This window comes from Anomaloglossus baeobatrachus, chromosome 1 (genome assembly GCF_048569485.1).
Source record: "Anomaloglossus baeobatrachus isolate aAnoBae1 chromosome 1, aAnoBae1.hap1, whole genome shotgun sequence".
Taxonomy (NCBI): Eukaryota; Metazoa; Chordata; class Amphibia; order Anura; family Aromobatidae; genus Anomaloglossus; species Anomaloglossus baeobatrachus.
In genome coordinates this window covers 574684626-574707403 of record NC_134353.1, presented here as the reverse complement: position 1 = coordinate 574707403, position 22778 = coordinate 574684626, and the positions used below count along the sequence as shown (strand labels likewise).

Here is a 22778-nt window from a genome sequence, read left to right as displayed (position 1 = left end):
TGATCAGAACAGGCACTGTGGCTTCAACTATAGAAAATTCTCCCATTCTTATCAGTGCAGACTGTGGATCATAGTTGAAGATGTTGCATACAATGATGCAGGTTGTGGGTTCAATTCCCAGTGTTGACCAGACCACAAGAAGAATATTTATTTAATTAATGTAACTGTGGGAAGAGCAGAGATGCCGACCCCACACCCTGAGGAGGAGGAGCTAAAGAGTGCTGAAGACGGCGAGGTAAAACATCGCACGGAGGAGAATTACTTGAAGTTGGGAAAAGGCCCTGCAAGTACACCTTGAAATAGTCTGCAGCAGTAATTCCCATATAAACACAGTTGGAAACTCAAGGAGCAAGTAGAATTATGGATATAATTGAACTATCTACCCTCACTCTAGTGTATCCTGTATGTATACAAAAAGTACATGTATTGTACAGTATACAGGCAGGTCTAGGGGGCTTGTTTTCATGAGGGATCCCCTCTATTGGGAACTATGGCTTTTTTGCACTTAGCACTTTGCAAGCGTTGTTTCCTTACTTTTTAGGACATTATAACTGTTTTGTGATGATTCCATGTGATAGAGTGGATCTTATATATGCACTGCATCTACAGCAGCTTCATGGTTAGCCTTACATTAATTGCACTTGGCACTTTACAACTACTTTTTGCTGCTGTATTTGCAGTGCATCCGCTATTGCACCCAGCACTTTATGACTATCTATTTATTATATGCTGCTACATTTACATTGTGCTTGTAATATTTGCTAGTCAGGATATTATATTTGCATTCCATCTACCTCTGATCTTTCCTGTATATGCTGCAGCCATTCCCTTGGGGCCACCACTTCTTTCTTACCACCCCCCAATTGTTGTCTTTTATGGTGTTTTACATGGCCATTTTCCTCTTCTTTTTAGTGTCTTGTTTATTCTACATATAATAAACTTTGTTATTGTTTTGCACCATTTATTACTCCAGGTTCTCTTCTTTTTTCATATCATTCAGGAGTATGTGCTAGACACGTGTTTGCCCCATTGTGGGCACCCGTGCCTTGTTATATGATAAGTTATGGTTATGAGGTATAGTTTTCTCAATGTATACAAAATGTACATGTATTTTACAGTATACAGGCATATATAGTCTATGTAAAATACCAAATTACTTGATACATATATTGTATAAAATCTCTGTTTTCTCAGCATGAAATGGTCACTAGAGGACTAGTAATCCTGCTATCATAGTCATCCATATTCATGAACTCTGTACAACCCTACCCACCACTGAGAAAACTGACAAATGCAATGTTTGGGGCTAGGGTACTGTTCAACTTGCGTTTTCATGTGTGAGTTTGATCCGATAAAATATCAGATTGCACTCGCACCAGCGCAAAACTATGGGGCAGTGTCTATCTGCAATTGATTTCTCATACCACAGCAGCATGCGGAATGAATTGCAGCATGCTGCATTTGGTAGCAATTCTTGGCTCACGCACCCCCATACAAGCTTATGGGAACGTGTGAAATATCACACTGTACTCGCATGCCATCCGAGTGCAGTGTGATGTATGCAGAGAAAGGCTGCGGAGGAGATGGGGAGAAAGTGCTCCCTCCCTCTTCTCTACAGCTGTCATCCAATCACAAGATCACATCTTAGTCGCATGACCCTCGACTGACACCCACAGCAGAGGATCATTAGCAGCGTCGGACTGGCTACCGGAGGAACTGCCAGTAATATCTGTCCTGGCTTAGGTTACTTGCAGTGAACTCTGGAGTTCTCAGTTGAGCTCCGGAATGCAGCCTGGACTGAACAGCGGGTTGCAGGACTGAACTGCGAGCGCCGACTGACACCCCGACTATCACAGTTCAGTCCATGACAGCGGGACAGGCCAGGCTGGACTCCGCAGCTCAGGTGAAAGCTCCAAAGTTCAATGCAGGTAACCGCGGCCAGGACTAGTATTACCGGCAGTTTCCGGTAATACCAATCCTGGCTGCGGTAATCTGCATTCAGCTGTGGACAGGCCGGGCTGCATTTCGCAGAGCAGCTGAGAGCTCCGGCGTTTAGTGCAGGTAACTGCGGCCAGGACTGGGTATTACTGGCAGTGCCTCCGGTAGCCAGTCCGACGCTGGTCATTAGTATATCGCTTCCAATGCTCTTGCATCAGAAGCTATGCGCAAGTGGAACAGTACCCTTATACAGAGTTCAGCATTCAGAAAACTGTTAGATCTGCAGCAAAGAAACCAGTGATTTTATTAAAACTACATTTCGTCCAGTAAGTGATACATCGCTGGAATTATGGTCTCGCCTTTACATCATGCTGCTCTCAGATTACATAGCACAATTCACACATAAAACCACACATGGCTATTGGAGATGTTGCACATTTTTGGGAATCAATCTGCACCAATCTAACAATATACTGGAATCTTCTGGGGGTCATGGGTGGGGATATAGGACCTGTGCAGAGGATCAGGGAGCTGGAGTGGAGGCAAAAGGAGTCAGTTGAAGGCTTAGGACATATGAATACAATGTTTTTATCATTACAGTGGAACTTCGCTTAATGAGTAACCCAGTTAACAAGAATTTCGCTTAACAAGCAAAGCTTTCTGTAAATTTGTAACTCGGTTTACGAGAAAGCTTTGCTGTATGAGCAAAATACTCACCACACACACTTCCGGTTCTGTACATCCACCGCGCTCTGACCCGCTCTTGCAGTCCACACAAACACACACAAAACACACACAAACACACACGCACGCACGCACACACATACAGTATTATGCTCACCTTACCTTCCGATCCATCGCCGGCCTCATGGTTCTTGTAGTTCGCTGGTACATCGCGACGAGGGAGGAATCCTCGCGACGAACTACAAGACCCAGGAGGCCGGCGATGGAACGGAAGGTAAGCTGAGCATAATATGTGTACCTTCTGTTCCATCGCCGGCCTCCTGGGTCCTGTAGTTCGCCGCTCCAGGATGTGTATCCGCAAGCATTGCGACGAGGCAGGAACTTCGGCTGTCAGCCGCTACTCAAAGGCAGTGCGCTGACCAATCAGAGGCAAGTGACTCCTGCCTTTGACGTCAGCCCTCTGGGTGCGGAAGTTCCTCCCTCGTCGCGATGGTTACCAGATACACAGCCCGTACTAGCGAACAGCAAGTCCCAGGAGACCGGCGATGGAACGGAAGGTAAGGTGAGCATAATATGTGAGTGTGTATGCGTGCTTGTGTGTGTTTGCGTGTGTTTGTGTGAGTTTGTGCGTGTTTGTACGTGTTTGTATGTGTTTGTGCATGTGTGGAATGGCACAATAGGGGACCAGGATGGGACATTTACCAAGTTGAGAAAATAATTGTCTGTATTGCAATGATTTCCTATAGGAAATCTTGCTTTGCTGAACGAGTAACTTGGTTAACAAGCACACTCCCAGAACGGATTGTTCTCGTTAACCAAGGTTCCACTGTATTAATATTATTTAACCCCCTTCACTCTCCTTAGTTTATTATGCTTTGGGTAACTGGAGAACATGATAAACATGTTTTCACAGCAATTGGGGGAGTTTTAATTCAGACCAAATATTCTTCAGACATGATCGAATATACAAGCCAATTTGAGTGAATATGCTCAAATGAATGTCGGGATTTTCGCTTATTTCTACTAAAAATGTTTCTGTGACACATTGTAAATATTGGGAGAGAATTCTTTCGGTCTATTGTAGCGCTTAAGGAACCACTAGCTGATATTAAATGTTGTATTTTATTTTTTCAATTACAAGCTCCTATTAATACAACGCGTTTCAGCAGACAATATGCTTTATACACTGCATTCAGAACGGAGGAATACCCCGGACTGATACGCTTTCACTGGGGTTGTGCGGGGGCGCACAACCTGAAAAGGTGAGCAGATCTAAATTAAATTAATTATATTGAGTTATCCACGGATGCTTCTCATATTGCGCCTGTCTCTCTATTTCATTTATACATTGTAAATATTATCAGACCTATCCATTTGAAAGCCCCAGCTGTCACATTATAATCGGAAAGCAATGAATCTTGCTAATTACCTAAGAAGTAATTTGCTCTTACACTACTCACAAAAAATTAGGAATATTTGGTTTTCAGGTGAAATTTCAATATGCTCCTACAATGCCGTCTAATCTTTTTGGGTGACTTTAATGTGACCTTCTCTAAACTTTGGACTACAAATGTCCAACTGTTCAATGTTTCAGTACTTTTTACAAAACTTGCTGTTCTCTAGCAAGAAGCTTAATGGAAAAATTCATAATGGTGTTTGATTCATGAATCGCCCAATACATTTTAAGGTTCAATTAGAAATGGTATTTAAACAGTCCTCCTCATCAGGTTGTTCACATTTTACCATCATGAGATTAAGACGACATCTAATATTTGACCAACAGTGCTGTGCCATTGCAAGGCTTCAAGCAGGATGTTCTCAGACGAACATGGCCACTGAGCTTAGAGTGTCATCAGCAGGTTGTAACAGAGATACAGAGAAACTGCAAGTCACAGAAATGCATAGAAGTGAACGTGCTTTGGCCACATCCTATCCTGATCACTGCTTCATTGTGAATTATGCCCTTTGCATCCGGATGATAAATGCCACACAACCCCGGCCCATTTAAGGGAGGTGGGAGACACCCAAGTGTCATGTCAGACCATCAAAATGATTTACATCAGCGTGGTCTGCGTGCTAGACAATCTGCAAGGGTACCTGACCACATGACCAGGCAGAGGCGTCATCGTCTTGCTGGATGAGGGACCAGTGGGCCTCAGTGCTATTCACTAATGAAAGTCAATTCACACTGCACAGAAATGATGGCTACCAACGATGATGGAGATGTCAAGGAGAGCGCTGTGTATCAGCCACTGTTGTCACCAGACAAGCCTTTGGTGATGTTAGTGTGGGCAGGTGTGTTTAGTCAATACAGAACTGCCCTAAACTGTGTGAATGGTACAGTGACAAGCCCCTACTACTTGAATAACATCATTAATCCAATCATTGTGCCTCTGCATGAACAAAACAGGCATAATTTGATCTTCATGGATGACCGTGCTCCAACTCATCAAGGACGCATCATTATGAACGGCAACTGGAGACTGGGGTACCTCAAATGAAGTGGCCTGCACTTTCTCCAGACCTGAATCTCGTAGATAATCTATGGGATCAGCTGAGTCACCATGTAGAGGCCGTAACTCTGTACCCCAGAACCTCAATGACCTAAGGGCTGTCATTCAAGAAGATTGGGATGCCATGGCTCAGTAGAAAATAACTCCACTTGTGAACAGCATGAGACGTTGTTGTCAAGCTGTAATTGATGCTCAAGACCACATGACAAGTTATTGAGACAGTGACATTTTGGGGGGTATACCTAAAACTGTTGTTGGGTTTTGTTGCAATAAATTGTTTGAGATGAGGAAATCCCCATTGCATGCTTCTACTTAAATGTCCTACCTTCATGATAAAATATCACTGTATATTGATTATTATTATTATTATTTATTGATTATTATTATATATAGTTTCTACAAAACTTTTTACGTTTTGTAGAAATTTCACCCGAAAGCCAAAACTGTCCTTTTGTGAGTAGTGTATATATGCAGCATTCCTAAGACTTAAGAAACTGTAGAACAGTAGTCCCCAATCTTATCGAACCACATGCAAAAATGACAAATAGTGTTGTGCCAGACGTATGTGCTCAATATTCAATTTGTATATATATATGTATGTATATAACAAAGACACAGTGAAGAAAATGTGCTGCACCTGGGATTTGCTGGAAATTATAAGGCTACCAAAGTTTGAATATTTTGACTATGAATCTAATATTAGTAAAAGTACCAAAAAATTACCAATCGTATGTAAGGCATATCAGTTGATACGTTTTTGGACATCATATGGTATCACTTTTTGCTAACAATGTCAGTGTTTTATAGTCTTTTTATACTATAGACCAGACCTGGGCAAGGGGCGGCCCGCGGGCCACATCCGGCCCGCCTACTCTCTGTGACCGGCCCGCCTGGCTCAGGGCGTCCTTGCTGGCCGGTCACTGATGAGAGCAATCTGACCTGTTGTCCGGAGCTCCAGGCTCCGGGAGGCGCGTGGTCAGATTGCCCTCATCAGTGCCCGGGGGGGCTCACTCGGCCTCGTCAGTTCTGGTGCCCCTTGGCCGGGGCCCACTCGCCTTAGTTCTGCTGCCCCCGGGCCGAGTTCCGGTGACCGCAGTCCTCGGCAGGAATCTGCGGCGCCGTCCCTTTAAGGAGCAAAGACTTCCTGGTTGAACTTAATCTGTGGGCGGAGCTACCGGCCGGCGTCCTGCTCATCCCACAGATGAGAGTTGCAGTGCCAGCCAGCGACCCCCAGCACAGTGCTTCTTTCCGGCTCTGTGTGGGCCCCCTCTCCACCGTGACCTGAGCGGTATGTGCCCTCCCCACCCCCGATTTATGGGCCCTGGTGAGCTGTATGGGCTCTTCTCCCCCCTAGGTGTATTCCCTGCAAACACCCCCCCCCCCCGGTGCCGTATGTGCCGGGCCCCAGAGCCGCGTGTGTGTCTGTCTGTCTGTATGTATATATATAGCAAAGCTATGTGTGTATGTATGTATATATGTAGCAGAGCTATGTGTGTATGTAGCAGAGCAATGTGTATGTATGTATATATGTAGCAGAGCTATGTGTGTCTGTATGTAGCAGAGCTATGTGTGTCTGTATGTAGCAGAGCTATGTGTGTCTGTATGTAGCAGAGCTATGTGTGTATGTAGCAGTGCTATGTGTGTATGTATGTAGCAGAGCTAAGTGTGTATGTATGTAGCAGAGCTATGTGTGTCTGTATGTAGCAGAGCTATGTGTGTCTGTATGTAGCAGAGCTATGTGTGTCTGTATGTAGCAGAGCTATGTGTGTCTGTATGTAGCAGAGCTATGTGTGTCTGTATGTAGCAGAGCTATGTATGTAGCAGAGCTATGTGTGTCTGTATGTAGCAAAGCTATGTGTATGTAGCAGAGCTATGTATGTAGCAGAGCTATGAGTGTATGTATGTAGCAGAGCTATGTGTGTATGTATGTAGCAGAGCTATGTATGTAGCAGAGCTATGTGTGTATGTATGTAGCAGAGCTATGTGTGTATGTATGTAGCAGAGCTATATGTGTATGTATGTAGCAGAGCTATGTGTGTATGTAGCAGAGCTATGTGTGTCTGTAGCAGAGCTATGTGTGTCTGTAGCAGAGCTATGTGTGTCTGTATGTATGCAGCAGAGCTGTGTGTCTGTAGGCATGTATAATGTGTATCTATGTATGTCAGTGTATATGGCTGTATAGATGTGTCCATTCTATATGTATTTTTGTGAGTTTGTCTTTAAATATGTATGTGTACGTATGTGTGTCTGCGTGTTGATGGGGCCCACTGGGACTCTTCCGCCCAGGGCCCACAAAAACGTGGAACCGGCCCTGACCCTCATCACACGCTGCGTGTCGGGCAGGAAACAGAGGACAGATCCTGAAGCTCCGCACAGTGTAGGCAGCGGAACGCAGGAATCTCTCCTCTGTTCCTTGCCCGACACTTTTCTCTGTGACACACGCGCGCCCTGATATCGTCAGTACGGCGCGCGTGTGTCATTTGAAAAGTTCCCGCCCGGCAGGAGAAGCTGCAGAGGCGGGGGCCGTATGGAGAGAGGCCGCGGCGGGGGCTCCTAGGAATACAGCGTCGGCGCAGCCTGGCCATGTGAAGGAGAAGCAGCTCAGCGGGGGGCTCGTACGGAGGTGTCTGAGGACAGGAACGATAAGAAGAGAGGTGAGTGGTTACTAGTAACCTGCGGGGACAATGGGGGCGGGCAGGCGGGGGGCTGGGGGAGAGGGGTAACTTTTGACAAATATTTGGGGTGTAGTGGTTTAGTATATGGGAATGTAGTTTTACAGGTGTGGTATATGGGGGGGTGTAGTGGTGTAGTTTTATAGGTGTGTAGTGGTGTAGTATAATACAGGTGTATATAGGAGTGTAGTATAATACTACACCCCTATATACACCTGTATTATACTACACCACTACACCCCTATATACACCTGTATTATACTACACCCCTATATACACCTGTATTATACCACACCACTACACCCCTATATACACCTGTATTATACTACACCCCTATATACACCTGTATTATACTACACCCCTATATACACCTGTATTATACTACACCACTACACCCCTATATACACCTGTATTATACAGGTGTATAGAGGGGTGTAGTATAATACAGGTGTATATAGGGGTGTAGTATATTACAGGTGTATATAAGGGTGTAGTGGTGTAGTATATTACAGGTGTATATGGGGTGTAGTGGTGTAGTATATTACAGGTGTAGTGGTGTAGCATAATACAGGTGTTTATAGGGGTGTAGTGGTGTAGTATAATACAGGTGTAGTATATAGGAGTGTAGTATAATACAAGTGTAGTATATAGGGGTGTAGTGATGTAGTATAATAGAAGTGTAGTATAAAGGGGTGTAGTGATGTAGTATAATACAAGTGTAGTATATAGGGGTGTAATGATGTAGTATAATACAAGTGTAGAATATAGGGGTGTAGTGATGTAGTATAATACAAGTGTAGTATATAGGGGTGTAATGATGTAGTATAATACAAGTGTAGTATATAGGGGTGTAATGATGTAGTATAATACAAGTGTAGTATATAGGGGTGTAGTGATGTAGTATAATACAAGTGTAGTATATAGGGGTGTAGTGATGTAGTATAATACAAGTGTAGTATATAGGGGTGTAGTGATGTAGTATAATACAAGTGTAGTATATAGGGGTGTAGTGATGTAGTATAATACAAGTGTAGTATATAGGGGTGTAGTGATGTAGGTTATCACAGGTGTAGTATATAGTGATGTGCTGCAGTTTATTACAGGTGTAGTATATAGTGATGTAGCATATTACAGGTGTATATAGGGGTGTAGTATATTACAGGTGTATATAGGGGTGTAGTGATGTAATATATAGTGGTATAGTATATAGAGGTGTAGTTTATTACAGGTGTAGTGTATACTGATGTATATTACAGGTGTAGTATGTGGCGGGTGTAGTGATGTAGTATATGGGGATTGTGTGTGTATGTATACATTGTGTGTATGTGTATATATATTATACACGCACAGTATATATGCGTGTTTGTGTATATATATATATATATATATATATATATATGTAGAACCGAGTTAATTATATTAGTCCGGCCTTCTAAAACCATCCCAATTTCTCATGCGGCCCCATGGGAAAATTAATTGCCCACCCCTGCTATAGACACTGGTTGCATTATAGAAATGAAAGCAGAAGGAGGTTTAGATACAATAGGTCAATGTCAGACAGAGCATCAGTAAGTACTAAGCTTATCTCTTCACTGCTGAGATGGACGGTACAGTGATTTACCATCTCATTAAATAAGCCACCAACCATAATATTCTACTGTGGCATGACTGAGGTTCAGCAAGCAGGCAGTAAATTAAGATGTAAGCACTGCTTGGATGAGAATAAAATTACGGCAGTAAATAATGTGACACATCTGTTCAGTCAAGGACATAAAATCTTCTGAAAGTCTCAGGTAAAAAGCTGACTTCAGAAATCAGAAACCAAGTGATAGAAAAGCAGAAAATCTGCATGGTGAGCAGACAGAGGGATTTGTAAGATCATTACCGTACAGAGCAGCAGTGTCCCATAATGGGCCTATAGTGTTAAGACAGAAAATCAATGCTCCCCAATAGAGAGTGGTTTTGAAATTAATGAAAGGATTAATTAAATAGTGATATCCATCTCAGAAATGGCTAAGGGGTGACTCTGTGATATGCTATTTCACAGAATAGAGAGTGGAGAAAGTATCTCAAGGAGAGCAGAGAAAAATGGCTATGGAAAAAATGTAAAGCACATAAACTGGAAATAAGTGCTGTACAGAAGCCATGCTCATACATGAAAGCACAGGAAGACAGCGGCACCCTGGACAAACACAGCTCACGTCCAGCCTATATTACTGGGAGAGACACTCCCACAGAAGAAAAATGTAAAACATGCAGAAGGATGCAAACTGTATATCAGGGAATCTGAAATGAATAATTGAAGAGTGCAGACTGAAAATTACTACAATTTTATTAACTTAGTACATATTCTAACATAGCATAAAAGCTATTTTTTACAGTTCAAAGTGGATGATTTCATGAAAAAGCATGGTCATTATGTGTTTAACGGGGTTGTCCCTTTTCAGAAACGTTTTTCCTAGACATTTTGTTAGTAGTAAAAAATCAAACTGTTCTTTACCTACCATGCCCGGGTGCAGTGCTGAGTCACTACCGCCTCTCTCAGTGTCTGTTGTTGTATGCAGAGCTGACATGACATCAACAGCACTACTGTTAATAACTGTGGTCAACGATTCTGCTGATGTACAGTTGAATCCAGAAGTTTCCATTCACTATCTAAATGTATAGTGTATAATGTATCTGACATGAAATCAGAATAAACCTTTCCTTTTTAGGTCAATTAGGAACCAAAATTATTTATATTTGCCAAATGCCAGAATAATGAGAGAGAGAGAGAATGCTTTAAGGCATTCTTATTACTTTCTGCAAAGTCAAAAGTTTACATACCTCTCATTAGTATTTGGTACCAGTGCCCTTAAACTATATGATTTGGGTCAAATGTTTTGGATATCCTTCCAACAGCTTCTCACAATAATTGGTAAGATTTGGGGCCATTCCTCCTGACAGAACTGGTGTAACTGTGCCATATTTGTAGGTCGCCTTGCTCGCACCTGCCTTTTCAGCTTTGCAAAAAAAAAAAAATTCAATAGGATTGAGAGCAGGGTTTTGTGATGGCCACTCCAAAACATTGACTTTGTAACCCTTAAACCACTTTGTAACCAGTTTGGCAGTATGCTTTGGGTCATTTGAAAGACTCATTTCCGCCCAAGCTTTAAGCTCCTGGCTGATGTCCTGAGATGTTGTTTCAGTATTACCACATAATCTTCTTTCCTTATGATGCCATCTATTTTGTGAAGTGCACCAGTCCCTCTTGCAGCAAAGCAACCCCACAACATGATGCTACCACCCCCATGTTCACAGTTAGGATGGTGCTCTAGCTCCAAAGCTTCTCCCTTGTTCCTCCAAATGGAACGATAGTAATTATGGCCAAATAGTTAAATTTTAGATTCGTTAGACCAGAGGACATGTCTCTAAGAATTAAGGTTTTTGTTTCTGTGTGCATTTCCAAAAATTAATCTGGCTTTTTTATGTTTCTTTCGGAGTAATGCCTTTTTAATTGAGGAGTGACCGTTCAACTGATTTTGCTAGAGTACTTGTTTCACTGTAGATAGTGACACAATCTTACCAGCTTCCACCAGCATCTTCACAAGGTCTTTTGCTTTTGTTCTTGGGTTGATATGCACATGTCTGACCAAAGCACGTTCATGTCTGGAAGACAGAACCCATCTGTTTCCTGAGTGGTATGATGGCTGCACATTCCCATTTTATTTGTACTTGCATATAATTGTTTGTACAGATGAACGAGGCACCTTTAGGTATCTGGAAATTGCACCCAAGGATGAACTAGGCTTGTGCAAGTCCACAATTCTTCCTGAGATCTTGACTTAATTCCTTTAGACTTTCCCATGATGCCACACAAAGAAGCATTGTGTTTTAGGTGTGCATTAAAATTCCTCCACAGGTGTGTCTCTAACTCTGATGTTGCCAATAAACCTTCCAAAGACATGACATCATCATATGGACTGTCCCATATGGTTTAAAGGCATAGTACTCTGAAGGGTGCTTTACACGCTGCAACATTGCTAGTGATAGCTAGTGATGACGTGCACGATAGCGCCCGCCCACGTCGCTGTTTCATTATGGGGGTGATCGCTGTCGTAGCGAACAATATCGCTACTGCAGCGTCACACGCACATACCTGCTTAGCGACGTCGCTGGAGACACCGAACAATCTCTCCTTTAAGGGGGCGGTTTGTTCGGCGTCACAGCGGCGTCACTAAGCGGCCGCCCAATAGCAGAGGAGGGGCGGAGATGAGCGGCCGGAACATCCCGCCCACCTCCTTCCTTACTCATTGCTGGTGGACGCAAGTAAGGAGATGTTCGTCGTTCCTGCGGTGTCACACATAGTGATGTGTGATGCCGCAGGAACGATGAACAATCAGCGGCATGCACCACCAACGATGTTATGAAAAGGAGCGACGTGTCAACGATCAACGATTTTTGACGTTTTTGCGATCGTTGATCAACGCTCCTTTTAGTCACACACAACGATATCGCTAACAGCGCCGGATGTGCGTCACGAACACTGTGACCCCGACGACATATCGTTAGCGATATCGTTGTGTGTAAAGTACCCTTGAGTGTATGTAAACTTGCCTTAAAACATTCTCTCTCTCATTATTTTGGCATTTGGCAAATATAAATAATTTAGGTAATCCTAATTGACCTAAAATGGGAAAGGTTCAGTCTGATTTCATGTCAGATAGTGAGAAAAACATGTATATGTGTTGTCAATATAATGCAGACAACAACAGAGACCATGGCAGAAGTGGAGACTCAGCACTGCATCTGGGCAGGGTAAGCAAAGCTGTTTGTTATTTTACTACTAAGGCTATGTGCCCACGCTGCGGATTTACCGCGGATTTTGCCGTGGATTTGCCGCGGATTTCCCGAAAATCTGCAGCAGCGGCACTTCCAAGCCATTTCAATGGCATTTTGGAAATGCTGTGTCCATGCTGCGGATTTTTCCGCTGCGGATTTCCCGCAGATTTTGATCCGGAAAAATCTGCAGCATGTCAATTGTTTGTTGCAGATTTGGTGCGGATTTTGGGTATAGAATGGGGAAAAAAAAAAAAATCTGCATCAAAATCCGCGGCAAATCCGCGGTAAATCCGCGGCAAATCCGCGGCAAATCCGCGTGTGCGGATTTGCCGCGAAAGTCGCGGATTTTCATGCAGAAAAATCCGCAGGTACATTCTACCGTGGACACATAGCCTTACAGTGCTTTTAGAAAAAAAAATTTGAAAGGGGAGGTCCCCTTTAAACTTGCTGTTGAACTGTGCTTATTTTGGAGCATTTTCTCCCTGTAGGCTTCAGAATCCCAACTTTTCTGCAGTGCAATGCATTAAAAAATGCTATGTCAAAACTGTAACCAAAAATTAGTAAAAAAAAAATCAATCTGAAACCAGTCACCAATGCCTGTCAGTACACGGGAAAGAACAGAGCCAGACAAGGTCAGAGTCCAGGGTCTACATCAGGAGTTAAAAAACAAACAGAACACCAAAGTCTAGGGAACTTCCAGACACAATATCTGGCAACTAAGGCTGCTTTCACACATACAGTTTTTGCAGTGCGGCTCAATCAGGCTCAAAAACCTATGCAACAGATGCGGCGAAAAAAACGGATCCGTTGCCTAAGTTTTTCCATGCGGCCCGTCCGTTTTTTGACGGATGCGGCTTGATACTGAGCATGTGCAGTGCAAAAAAAACGCATCCGGCCGCCGGATGTGGTTTTTGCCGCAGGACGCTGTATCCGGCGTCCATAGGCTTGCATTATAAATCGCATCCGGCGCGATGCGGATTTTTTGCCGCACAAAAAAACATGCCAGGCAACATTCCATCCGGCCGCCACATGGGCTAAATATGCCGCATCCAGCAGAAAAGGTACGCAACGCAAGGCCAATATGGCGCTAATGCTAGTCTTTGCGGAAAAAACTCAAGCGGCGGAAAAAAAAAGAAAAACGGTTGCGTTTTTTCTGCAAAGCGCCGTATTGTGCCGTTCAGCAAAAACCGGATGTGTGAAAGCAGCCTAAGCCAGAAAGCTGGGAGTTTAAAAAGGGTGTGGTACTGCCCATTGGCCACAGCAGCGAGATGATTACACCTGCTGGGCTACTGGACAGCACATGAATCTATTAGAATACCTGAGCAGAACAAATTATCTCAGATAGACTAATCCCTGGCTGAAAGCAGTTGCGCTATCTGAGATAATGACTATAATGTCTCTTCTATCATCAATGCCGCTAGAAGAGTGAGTACGGTTGTGCAAGGAAACTAAAGCAGACAAAGCTGAACCAGATCTGGGTAGAGATGACTCATAAGAAGGAAAAATGAGGCATAAATGCTCATTCCAAGAACATAGTATAGGCTCTATACAAATCAATAGTTCAGCGACACTTGCAATACTGTGTACAATTTTGGTCTTTATTGTATTAGGACATAGCTGAACTAGACAAGAACACCCAAGGTTATTAAAGGAATTGGAGAACTGAAATGCCACGACATGTTATTTAAATCTGGTGTTATTCAGTTTGGAAAAACGAAGGTTTAGGGGCGATCTTATTACAATGTACAGATATTGAGGGTGAGAGTACAGAGATCTTTCTAATATTTACACCTAGACCTGCAGTGATGATAAAGGGGCATCCCCTACATCTAAAGTAAAGAAGGCTTAATCCTAATGACAGATGGTGATTCTTTACCGTAAGACATGGTGTTGTAATGGCTGATTTACTAAAAAATATGTGAAAAATACAAAATGACAGTTTACGAGTACTAGATTTTGCAATGGATGTTGATCCAGAGAACTAGTCTGATTGCTGTATGTGGAATCAATAAGGATTTTGCCCCTATTATGGGGTTTTAACATCTGTCTCATGCGATTTTTGCCTTCTTCTGGATCAACACGTAAGATTCTAGGTTGAACTCAATGGACTTGTATCTTCTTTAAACTTTAAAACTATGTGTCTCAAGTCTTTAATAAAGTTAACGTTTATCATTCCATGAGTTAAGACCACAGTGCACTTAGTGAGTGTGGCCCCTTATACTGTTTTTGGGGGGGGCTTTATACTTTTTCTTATAACAATGGTCAGAAACTGGCCAAAGTTGCCCTGATTTGTGTAAAAAGAAAACGTCCCTACAGCCCACCCACATCTACTTTGGGGGAGTGTTCGAGGAGAAATATTAGTAAAGTGTTCTGATGATAGCTAAGAAGTAATGTAGATACAAAAAATAAATGTATTTTGCATTGACTCAACAAGCAATAAATGCAAACAAAATGTTACTCACCGGGAACCCTGGAACAGTTTTCATTAGCACCTCTCGGTCAACTCCTGGGTACGGTGGAGTTAGCTTTGGTTCAGGGAACAGGAAATCTCGATGATTCTCTTTGTATGTGGCTAAAACATCTTCACCTTTAGGACAAGAAGAAGACTTTATAGACCAGGAGAAAGAAGTGATGCTTATGGGAAAATGAGAGGTCATTTCATAATTCTAAAGGCGGCTTTGCACGTTGCAACATCGCACGTGCGATGTCGGTGGGGTGAAATCGAAAGTGACACACATCCGGTGTCACTTTCGACATCGTTGTGTGTAAATCCTAGATGATACGATTAACGAGCGCAAAAGCGTCGTTATCGTATCATCGGTGCAGGCTCCGACTTTTTCATAATTACGCTGCCGCGACAGGTACGATGCTATTCCTCATTCCTGCGGCAGCATACATCGCTGTGTGTAAAGCCGCAGGAGCGAGGAACATCTCCTTACCTGCCGCCGGCGGCTATACGGAACGAAGGAGGTGGGCGGGATGTTTACATCCTGCTCATCTCCGCCCCTCCGCCGCTATTGGCCGCCTGCCGTGTGACGTCGCTATGACGCCGCATGACCCGCCCCCTTAGGAAGGAGGCGGGTCGCCGGCCAGAGCGACGGTCGCAGGGCAGGTGAGTGCATGTGAAGCTGGCGTAGCGATAATTTTCGCTACGCCAGTTATCACAAGATATCGTACCTGCGACGGGGGTGGGGAGTATCGCGTGCGACATCGCAGCATCGGCTTGCGATGTCGCAACATGCAAAGCCCGCCTAAGAGTTCCATCCAACTTACTATACTACTGTGGACTGTAGTTGTCACATAAAACCCTTAATAATAATCACAGAGTGCAGCATAAAATAAAGCAAAACTCTTCTGGACTAGAGCTGTTCCTCTGATCTCAGTGCTGTGTCCCCCACCAGTCACTTGACCGTTGCAGCCAACCAACAGCCACTGATTAGCTGCAGCCATTAAAGTTTTGTCCGAGGTGAAGAAACTGTTCCAAAATCTGTGAAACCTGTAGCTGATCAGTAGATCTCACTGGCTATAGTGGCTATGTGACATTTACTGTATTTTGAGTGACCACAGGGGGACAGAACAGAGGATTGGCACTGGTTCATGAAGTAAATATAGAGTTTTGGAAAATCCCTGTAACACTTAAAATAGTAAACTCTCATTACAAGTCTGTATATGCTCTTATTCTTTAAACACACTGGGCCTCATTAAGGTTATTGGAGTTTTACTGTCTCAGTGTCTCAATGACAATTACGGATGTTTACTTTTCCTAATGAGAAAATACACATAAAAGGAAATCAAGGGAAGAATGAAATTTACAATTACGGAATGAAGCTTTCACATGGGAAATAGATCATTTAGCATCATTTTTTTTCTGTACAACCTATTATGTTTTCTCTGAGAAAAGTGGGTTATTACATAGATGACTGTGCTTTTAGCAGTAGAATGCTCTATATTACAGCTTTTATATGTAGAGAAGATGTTTGTAATGTGAAGCAAAAGAGAAAAGGAGACACTAAAGGTTTGGGATATAGTTGTAATGTGAAAGAGACTATTGGCAGTACATATAAAAGTAAGGTGGTTTTCAGTGTTAAAGGTAAAATAAACACCTAAATATACAACTATATACCTACACCTACAGTGCCTACAAGTAGTATTCAACCCCCTGCAGATTTAGCAGGTTTACACATTCGGAATTAACTTGGCATTGTGACATTTGGACTGTAGATCAGCCTGGAAGTGTGAAATGCACTGCAGCAAAAAAGAATGTTATTTCTTTTTTTTTTTTTTAAATTGTGAAAAGTTTATTCAGAGGGTCATTTATTATTCAACCCCTCAAACCACAAGAATTCTGTTTGGTTCCCCTAAAGTATTAAGAAGTATTTCAGGCACAAAGAACAATAAGCTTCACATGTTTGGATTAATTATCTCTTTTTCCAGCCTTTTCTGACTAATTAAGACCCTCCCCAAACTTGGGAACAGCACTCATACATGGTCAACATGGGAAAGACAAAGGAGCATTCCAAGGCCATCAGAGACAAGATCGTGGAGGGTCACAAGGCTGGCAAGGGGTACAAAACCCTTTCCAAGGAGTTGGGCCTACCTGTCTCCACTGTTGGGAGCATCATCCGGAAGTGGAAGGCTTATGGAACTACTGTTAGCCTTCCACGGCCTGGACAGCCTTTGAAAGTTTCCTCCCGTGCCAAGGCCAGGCTTGTCCGAAGAGTCAAGGCTAACCCAAGGACTACAAGGAAGGAGCTCCAGGAAGATCTCATGGCAGTGGGGACACTGGTTTCAGTCAATACCATAAGTAACGTACTCCACCGCAATGGTCTCCGTTCCAGACGAGCCCGTAAGGTACCTTTACTTTCAAAGCGTCATGTCAAGGCTCGTCTACAGTTTGCTCATGATCACTTGGAGGACTCTGAGACAGACTGGTTCAAGGTTCTCTGGTCTGATGAGACCAAGATTGAGATCTTTGGTGCCAAACACACACGTGAAGTTTGGAGACTGAATGGCACTGCATACGACACCAAGAATACCATCCCTACAGTCGAGCATGGTGGTGGCAGCATCATGCTGTGGGGCTGTTTCTCAGCAAAGGGGCGTGGCCATCTGGTCCGCATCCATGGGAAGATGGATAGCACGGCCTACCTGGAGATTTTGGCCAAGAACCTCCGCTCCTCCATCAAGGATCTTAAGATGGGTCGTCATTTCATCTTCCAACAAGACAACGACCCAAAGCACACAGCCAAGAAAACCAAGGTCTGGTTCAAGAGGGAAAAAATCAAGGTGTTGCAGTGGCCTAGTCAGTCTCCTGACCTTAACCCAATTGAAAACTTGTGGAAGGAGCTCAAGATTAAAGTCCACATGAGACACCCAAAGAACCTAGATAACTTGGAGAAGATCTGCATGGAGGAGTGGGCCAAGATAACTCCAGAGACCTGTGCCGGCTTGATCAGGTGTTATAAAAGACGATTATTAGCTGTAATTGCAAACAAGGGTTATTCCACAAAATATTAAACCTAGGGGTTGAATAATAATTGACCCACACTTTTATGTTGAAAATTTATTAAAATTTAACTGAGCAACATAACTTGTTGGTTTGTAAGATGTATGCATCTGTTAATAAATCCTGCTCTTGTTTGAAGTTTGCAGGCTCTAACTTATTTGCATCTTATCAAACCTGCTAAATCTGCAGGGGGTTGAATACTACTTGTAGGCACTGTATAATCTAACTACAGACATGCTCCCTCTAGTCTGTCCGTTATGCCGTGCTTATCACTTTCTACTGTCATCTAAAAGCAAATAGGCATCTGAATTATTTTCAGTGTAGAAAAATGGTTATGCTTAAAGGGGTTGTGCCATGACAGCTGTGAAAAGCTCCTAAATAGTGATGAGCGAGCATGCTAGGCACTGCTTGTTACTCGATCAAGCATTGGGGTGCTCGGGTACTCGTAGACTTCAGGCAAGTATCACGGGTGCTCTCGTATTTGGTCTATGAAACAACGTCCACAGCGTACACGCTTGCATCACTGCATGATATGTGTAGGCATCCCATGGGTGAGCCATTCACAGTCTATGAATGGCTCTACCGGGAGATAAAACAACATTCTGGGACGTAGTGTGACCAAATAAAAACTCCTCCCCCAAAAATACTCTGTTTATGGCTGGCTGTATGTGGGCGGGGGCCCGAAGTGCCCACTCATCGACTTTCCATAATGCTCATTACTCGTGTTGCGCTCCAAGCATCTCACCAGCTGGAATCTAGTAGCATGCACACAAGCATTTTAGTGCTCGCCCATCACTACTCCTAAACAGTTATCAATGTTCTCAGGAAATGACTACAGTGAATAACTTGAATAAATAATACCTTTTTATGTGATTTCTTGTTCACTTGTAATTCCATCACATCACACTGAGCAGGAGGGATTATGGGAACTATTCAAAGAAGGCCAATGTGGCACTAGCTGCCTCATTCACTGGCTCAACTGCCGCATCACTGCATCTACAGTCTCCTTCCCAACTGCTGTGTAGAAATAGTCCCTTACTACATTCCAAGTTCACAGGAATCGCCATTACTTTTGTACTTGTGTTCTCATTTTCCCCACTCACAAAAAACGGTAAGGCCCTGTGCGCACTAGAAAATGGAATTTTCTTAAGAAAATTCCGCAGGCTCTTAAAGATTTCCGCACCTGCGGGAAAAAAAACGCAAAAAATCCGCACCGAAATCAGCATGCGGTATTTGTGTATTGTTGCGTATTTGGTGCGCATTTGCCGCAGGTTGTTCCCTGCGGGATTTCACAGTTCTCCCCGCTCCTGCTGTTCGTGGTGCTGAAGTCTCCGGGCCGTGCTTTTGTCCCGTGTGGCTGCCTCCGGCGCTCTACTGTTTGCGGGTCAGCTGTGCACTGCATAACTGCATATGCATGAGCCGGCCTGGAAGCAGGAGAGCAGTGTTCGGAGGCAGCCTCGCAGGAGAAGGTGAGTATAAGATCAGCGGTGACTTCAGTCAGCTGATGTGCAGTGACCGCTGGAGTCCTCCACCTGTCACTGCAAAGCACATCAGTGAAGTCACCGCTGATCCCGGCGGCTCATTTCACTTGCAGCCTGACCCTCACAGTGAGCAGTCATGGTCTATGGCGCTCACTGTGAGTGCCAGGTGTAGCAGAGCTGGAAGCGTCGTGGGACATCTTGTGGATTACGTCGGACCTGGAGGGCTGTTATTAGGGGTTAATAAAGTGGTGAAAGAGGGGGCTTTTTTGTCTTTTATTTCAAATAAAGGATTTTTGGGGTGTTTGTGCTTATTTACTTTCACTTACAGTTTAGTGATGAGGGGGTGTCATATAGGCACCTGCCATCACTAAACTAGGACTTAGTGGCAGCTATGGGCTGCTGCCATTAACTCCTTCATTACCCCGATTGCCACCGCATCATGGCAACGGGAAGAGCCGAGAAAAGTCTGAGACTGTCACATCTAATGAATGCGGCAATTCCGGGCGGCTGCTGGCTGATATTTTTAGGCTGGGGAGCTCCACATAACGTGGGGCTCCCCAGCCTGACAATACCAGCCTCCAGCTGTGAGGCTTTATCCTGGCTGGTTATCAAAAGTGGGGGGCCGTTTTTTTTTAATTATTTATTTATTTATTTTACTGTACGCTATAGACTCGCCCACCGGCGGCTGTGATTAGTTGCACTGAGACAGCTGTCACTCACCGTGGGGGTGTGTCTGCCTGCAACCAATCACAGCCACCAGTGAGCAGGGAAGGAGTGAATACAAGATGGAATAATGAGCCGGCTCTGGAAGATGAAAGAGCCGCCGCGGGAGCAGTGTGACAGCCGCCCGGTCATCGATGAGTATGAAGCGCTTGCTCCTACCACTTTGGGCCAGATTCTATTCCCCATAAACTTTATATGGGTAGCAGCATCTGGCCAGATACCGGGGATCAATCCTCTGCCGACCCAGAGTCAGTGGGTGATTGATCTGCCAGCCCTCCAAACTGCAGGGACCTGAGGAAAAGAAGTGACATGCAATTGTTTTTGTTGCGGGAATCCCGCAGAAAAACATGCAGCTGTCAAAATCCGCATAGTGCGCACAGCATTTTTTCCCCATAGGATTTGCTGGTGAATCACTGCAGAGATGTTATGAACATTTTCTGCAGCGAAACATGCAACAAATCCGCAGGTAATTCCGTCTAGTGCACACAGGGCCTAAAGGCCACTTGCACACGTTGAGTACTTGGTGAGTTTTTTACCTCAGTATCTGTAAGCCAAAACCAGGAGTGGGTGAAACAATAAAGAAGTGGTGACATATTTCTATTATACTTTTCGTCTGATTGTTCCACTCCTGGTTTTGGCTTCCAAATACTAAGGTAACAAACATACTAAATACTGAAGTAAGAAACTCACCAAATCCTGAGGTAAAAACTCACCAAATACTGAACGTGTGAATCAACTCAACGTTGTCATCATGTGCTAACATATACACACACACACACACACACACACACACACACATATATATATATATAGAGAGAAACCAAGGAAAAAAATGTGAAAACATACCCTGCTGTAACTAAATAAAAGCATAGTGCATATAAACATAGGGTACTTAGTAAACACTGTTTTTGATCAAAAAAAGCATAAAGCTATCCCACCAAACGTCAAGGTGTACCCAGTTGGGATAGTACCTACACTCTCTAATATTAAAACCTTACCATGGGTCTAAAATAGGCCTCAATGTGGCTAAGGGCTGAGAGCGACCGGGTCCCAACAGGACACACACAGTCAGGGGGATTCACAGAATGAAATGTCCAGCTCGCTAAGAAGGGGGCCACTCCCTGTTTGTACTGAATACAAAAAAACTACATAAAAACAAAAAAGTGAGCCGGAGTATGAGATGGTATACATGGAACTTGTGAGACCATGTTCACACTGGCCATGAGACAAAGAGAAACCAAGGAAAAAAATTTGAAAACATACCCTGCTGTAACTAAATAAAAGCATAGTGCATATAAACATAGGGTACTTAGTAAACACTGTCTCTTTCCCCGTCTGTCTCTTTCTCCGTCTATCTCTTTCTCCGTCTGTCTCGTTCCAGGTCTGTCTCTTTACTCGTCTGTCTCTTTCCCCGTCTGTCTCTTTCCCCGTCTATCTCTTTTCAGGTCTGTCTCTTTCCAAGTCTGTCTCTTTCCCCGTCTGTCTCTTTCCCCGTCTGTCTCTTTCCAAGTCTGTCTCTTTCCCCGTCTGTCTCTTTCCTTGTCTCTGTCTCTTTCCTTGTCTCTTTCCCTGTCTGTCTGTGACTATCTGCCTCCGTCTCACTCTTTGACTGTCTGTCTCTCTCTCTGTCTCTTTCTGTCTTTCTCTATCCATCTCCCCACCGACATCTTATTACCTCACACAGAAGCTTCTTATATTAACAATTTATTTTGTTCCTATAGCAACTACTCACAGCTCCTATTAATAACCTAATAGCTCGCAGCTCCATTCACTTTAATGGAGGCAGGATTTTTGGAGACTAACTGTAAAGCGCAGGGTTAAATTTTCCCTTCCAAACATAGTCTATGACATTCCCTGAGTCACATGGGGTGTTTGTGCAAAATTTCGTGATTGTAAATGCGGCGGTGTGAATTCCTTTAGCGGACATACATACATACATACATACATACACTGATACACTCAGCTTTATATATTAGATTAGGATTTGACAAGATTCAAATTTGACAAATTTGTCAGGAAAAAATAATTCATATCAAAGTTATTTGATGGAAATTGAATGTTCTCTAGTATGGGGTCTCTCCAGTCATAGGGATATTCTTTGGCCTGCCTTACTCAGCATCGCAGTTTCTGGGAAAAGTCCTCTACCATAACTGTGCGCCACATATTCAATGAGCACATCAGCACATCATGACATTAATCACCTGAGACCTAGTCAGCGCCTCTGGGGGCATGTTATAAAGAAGGTGTGCACAATGGAGTAACTGAAAAAGACCTTTTGAGGATAATTAATTACATACAGTACCTACAAATCAAGTGGTCTCATAGTAGACGCTCCTTAATGTGTGTCCCCTTCCCCGCCAAATAAGAGGTGCTTGCAAAGTAATTTTGTTCCAACTGAACCCCTTTAGTACTCTTATAATATTCTTTTCATGGCCCCATG

General features: G+C 43.6%; 1 protein-coding gene across 2 annotated transcripts in view; it reads right to left on the bottom strand.

The window, feature by feature from the left end:
* The window catches only part of SPATA6L (spermatogenesis associated 6 like), a 118553-nt gene that overhangs the window by 36587 nt on the left and 59188 nt on the right, over positions 1-22778 (bottom strand). For both annotated transcript variants that reach the window (XM_075339810.1, XM_075339818.1), the window contains exon 6: positions 15091-15215. In XM_075339810.1, the coding sequence (XP_075195925.1) occupies positions 15091-15215 (125 nt within the window). The remainder of the gene's footprint in view (positions 1-15090; positions 15216-22778) is intronic.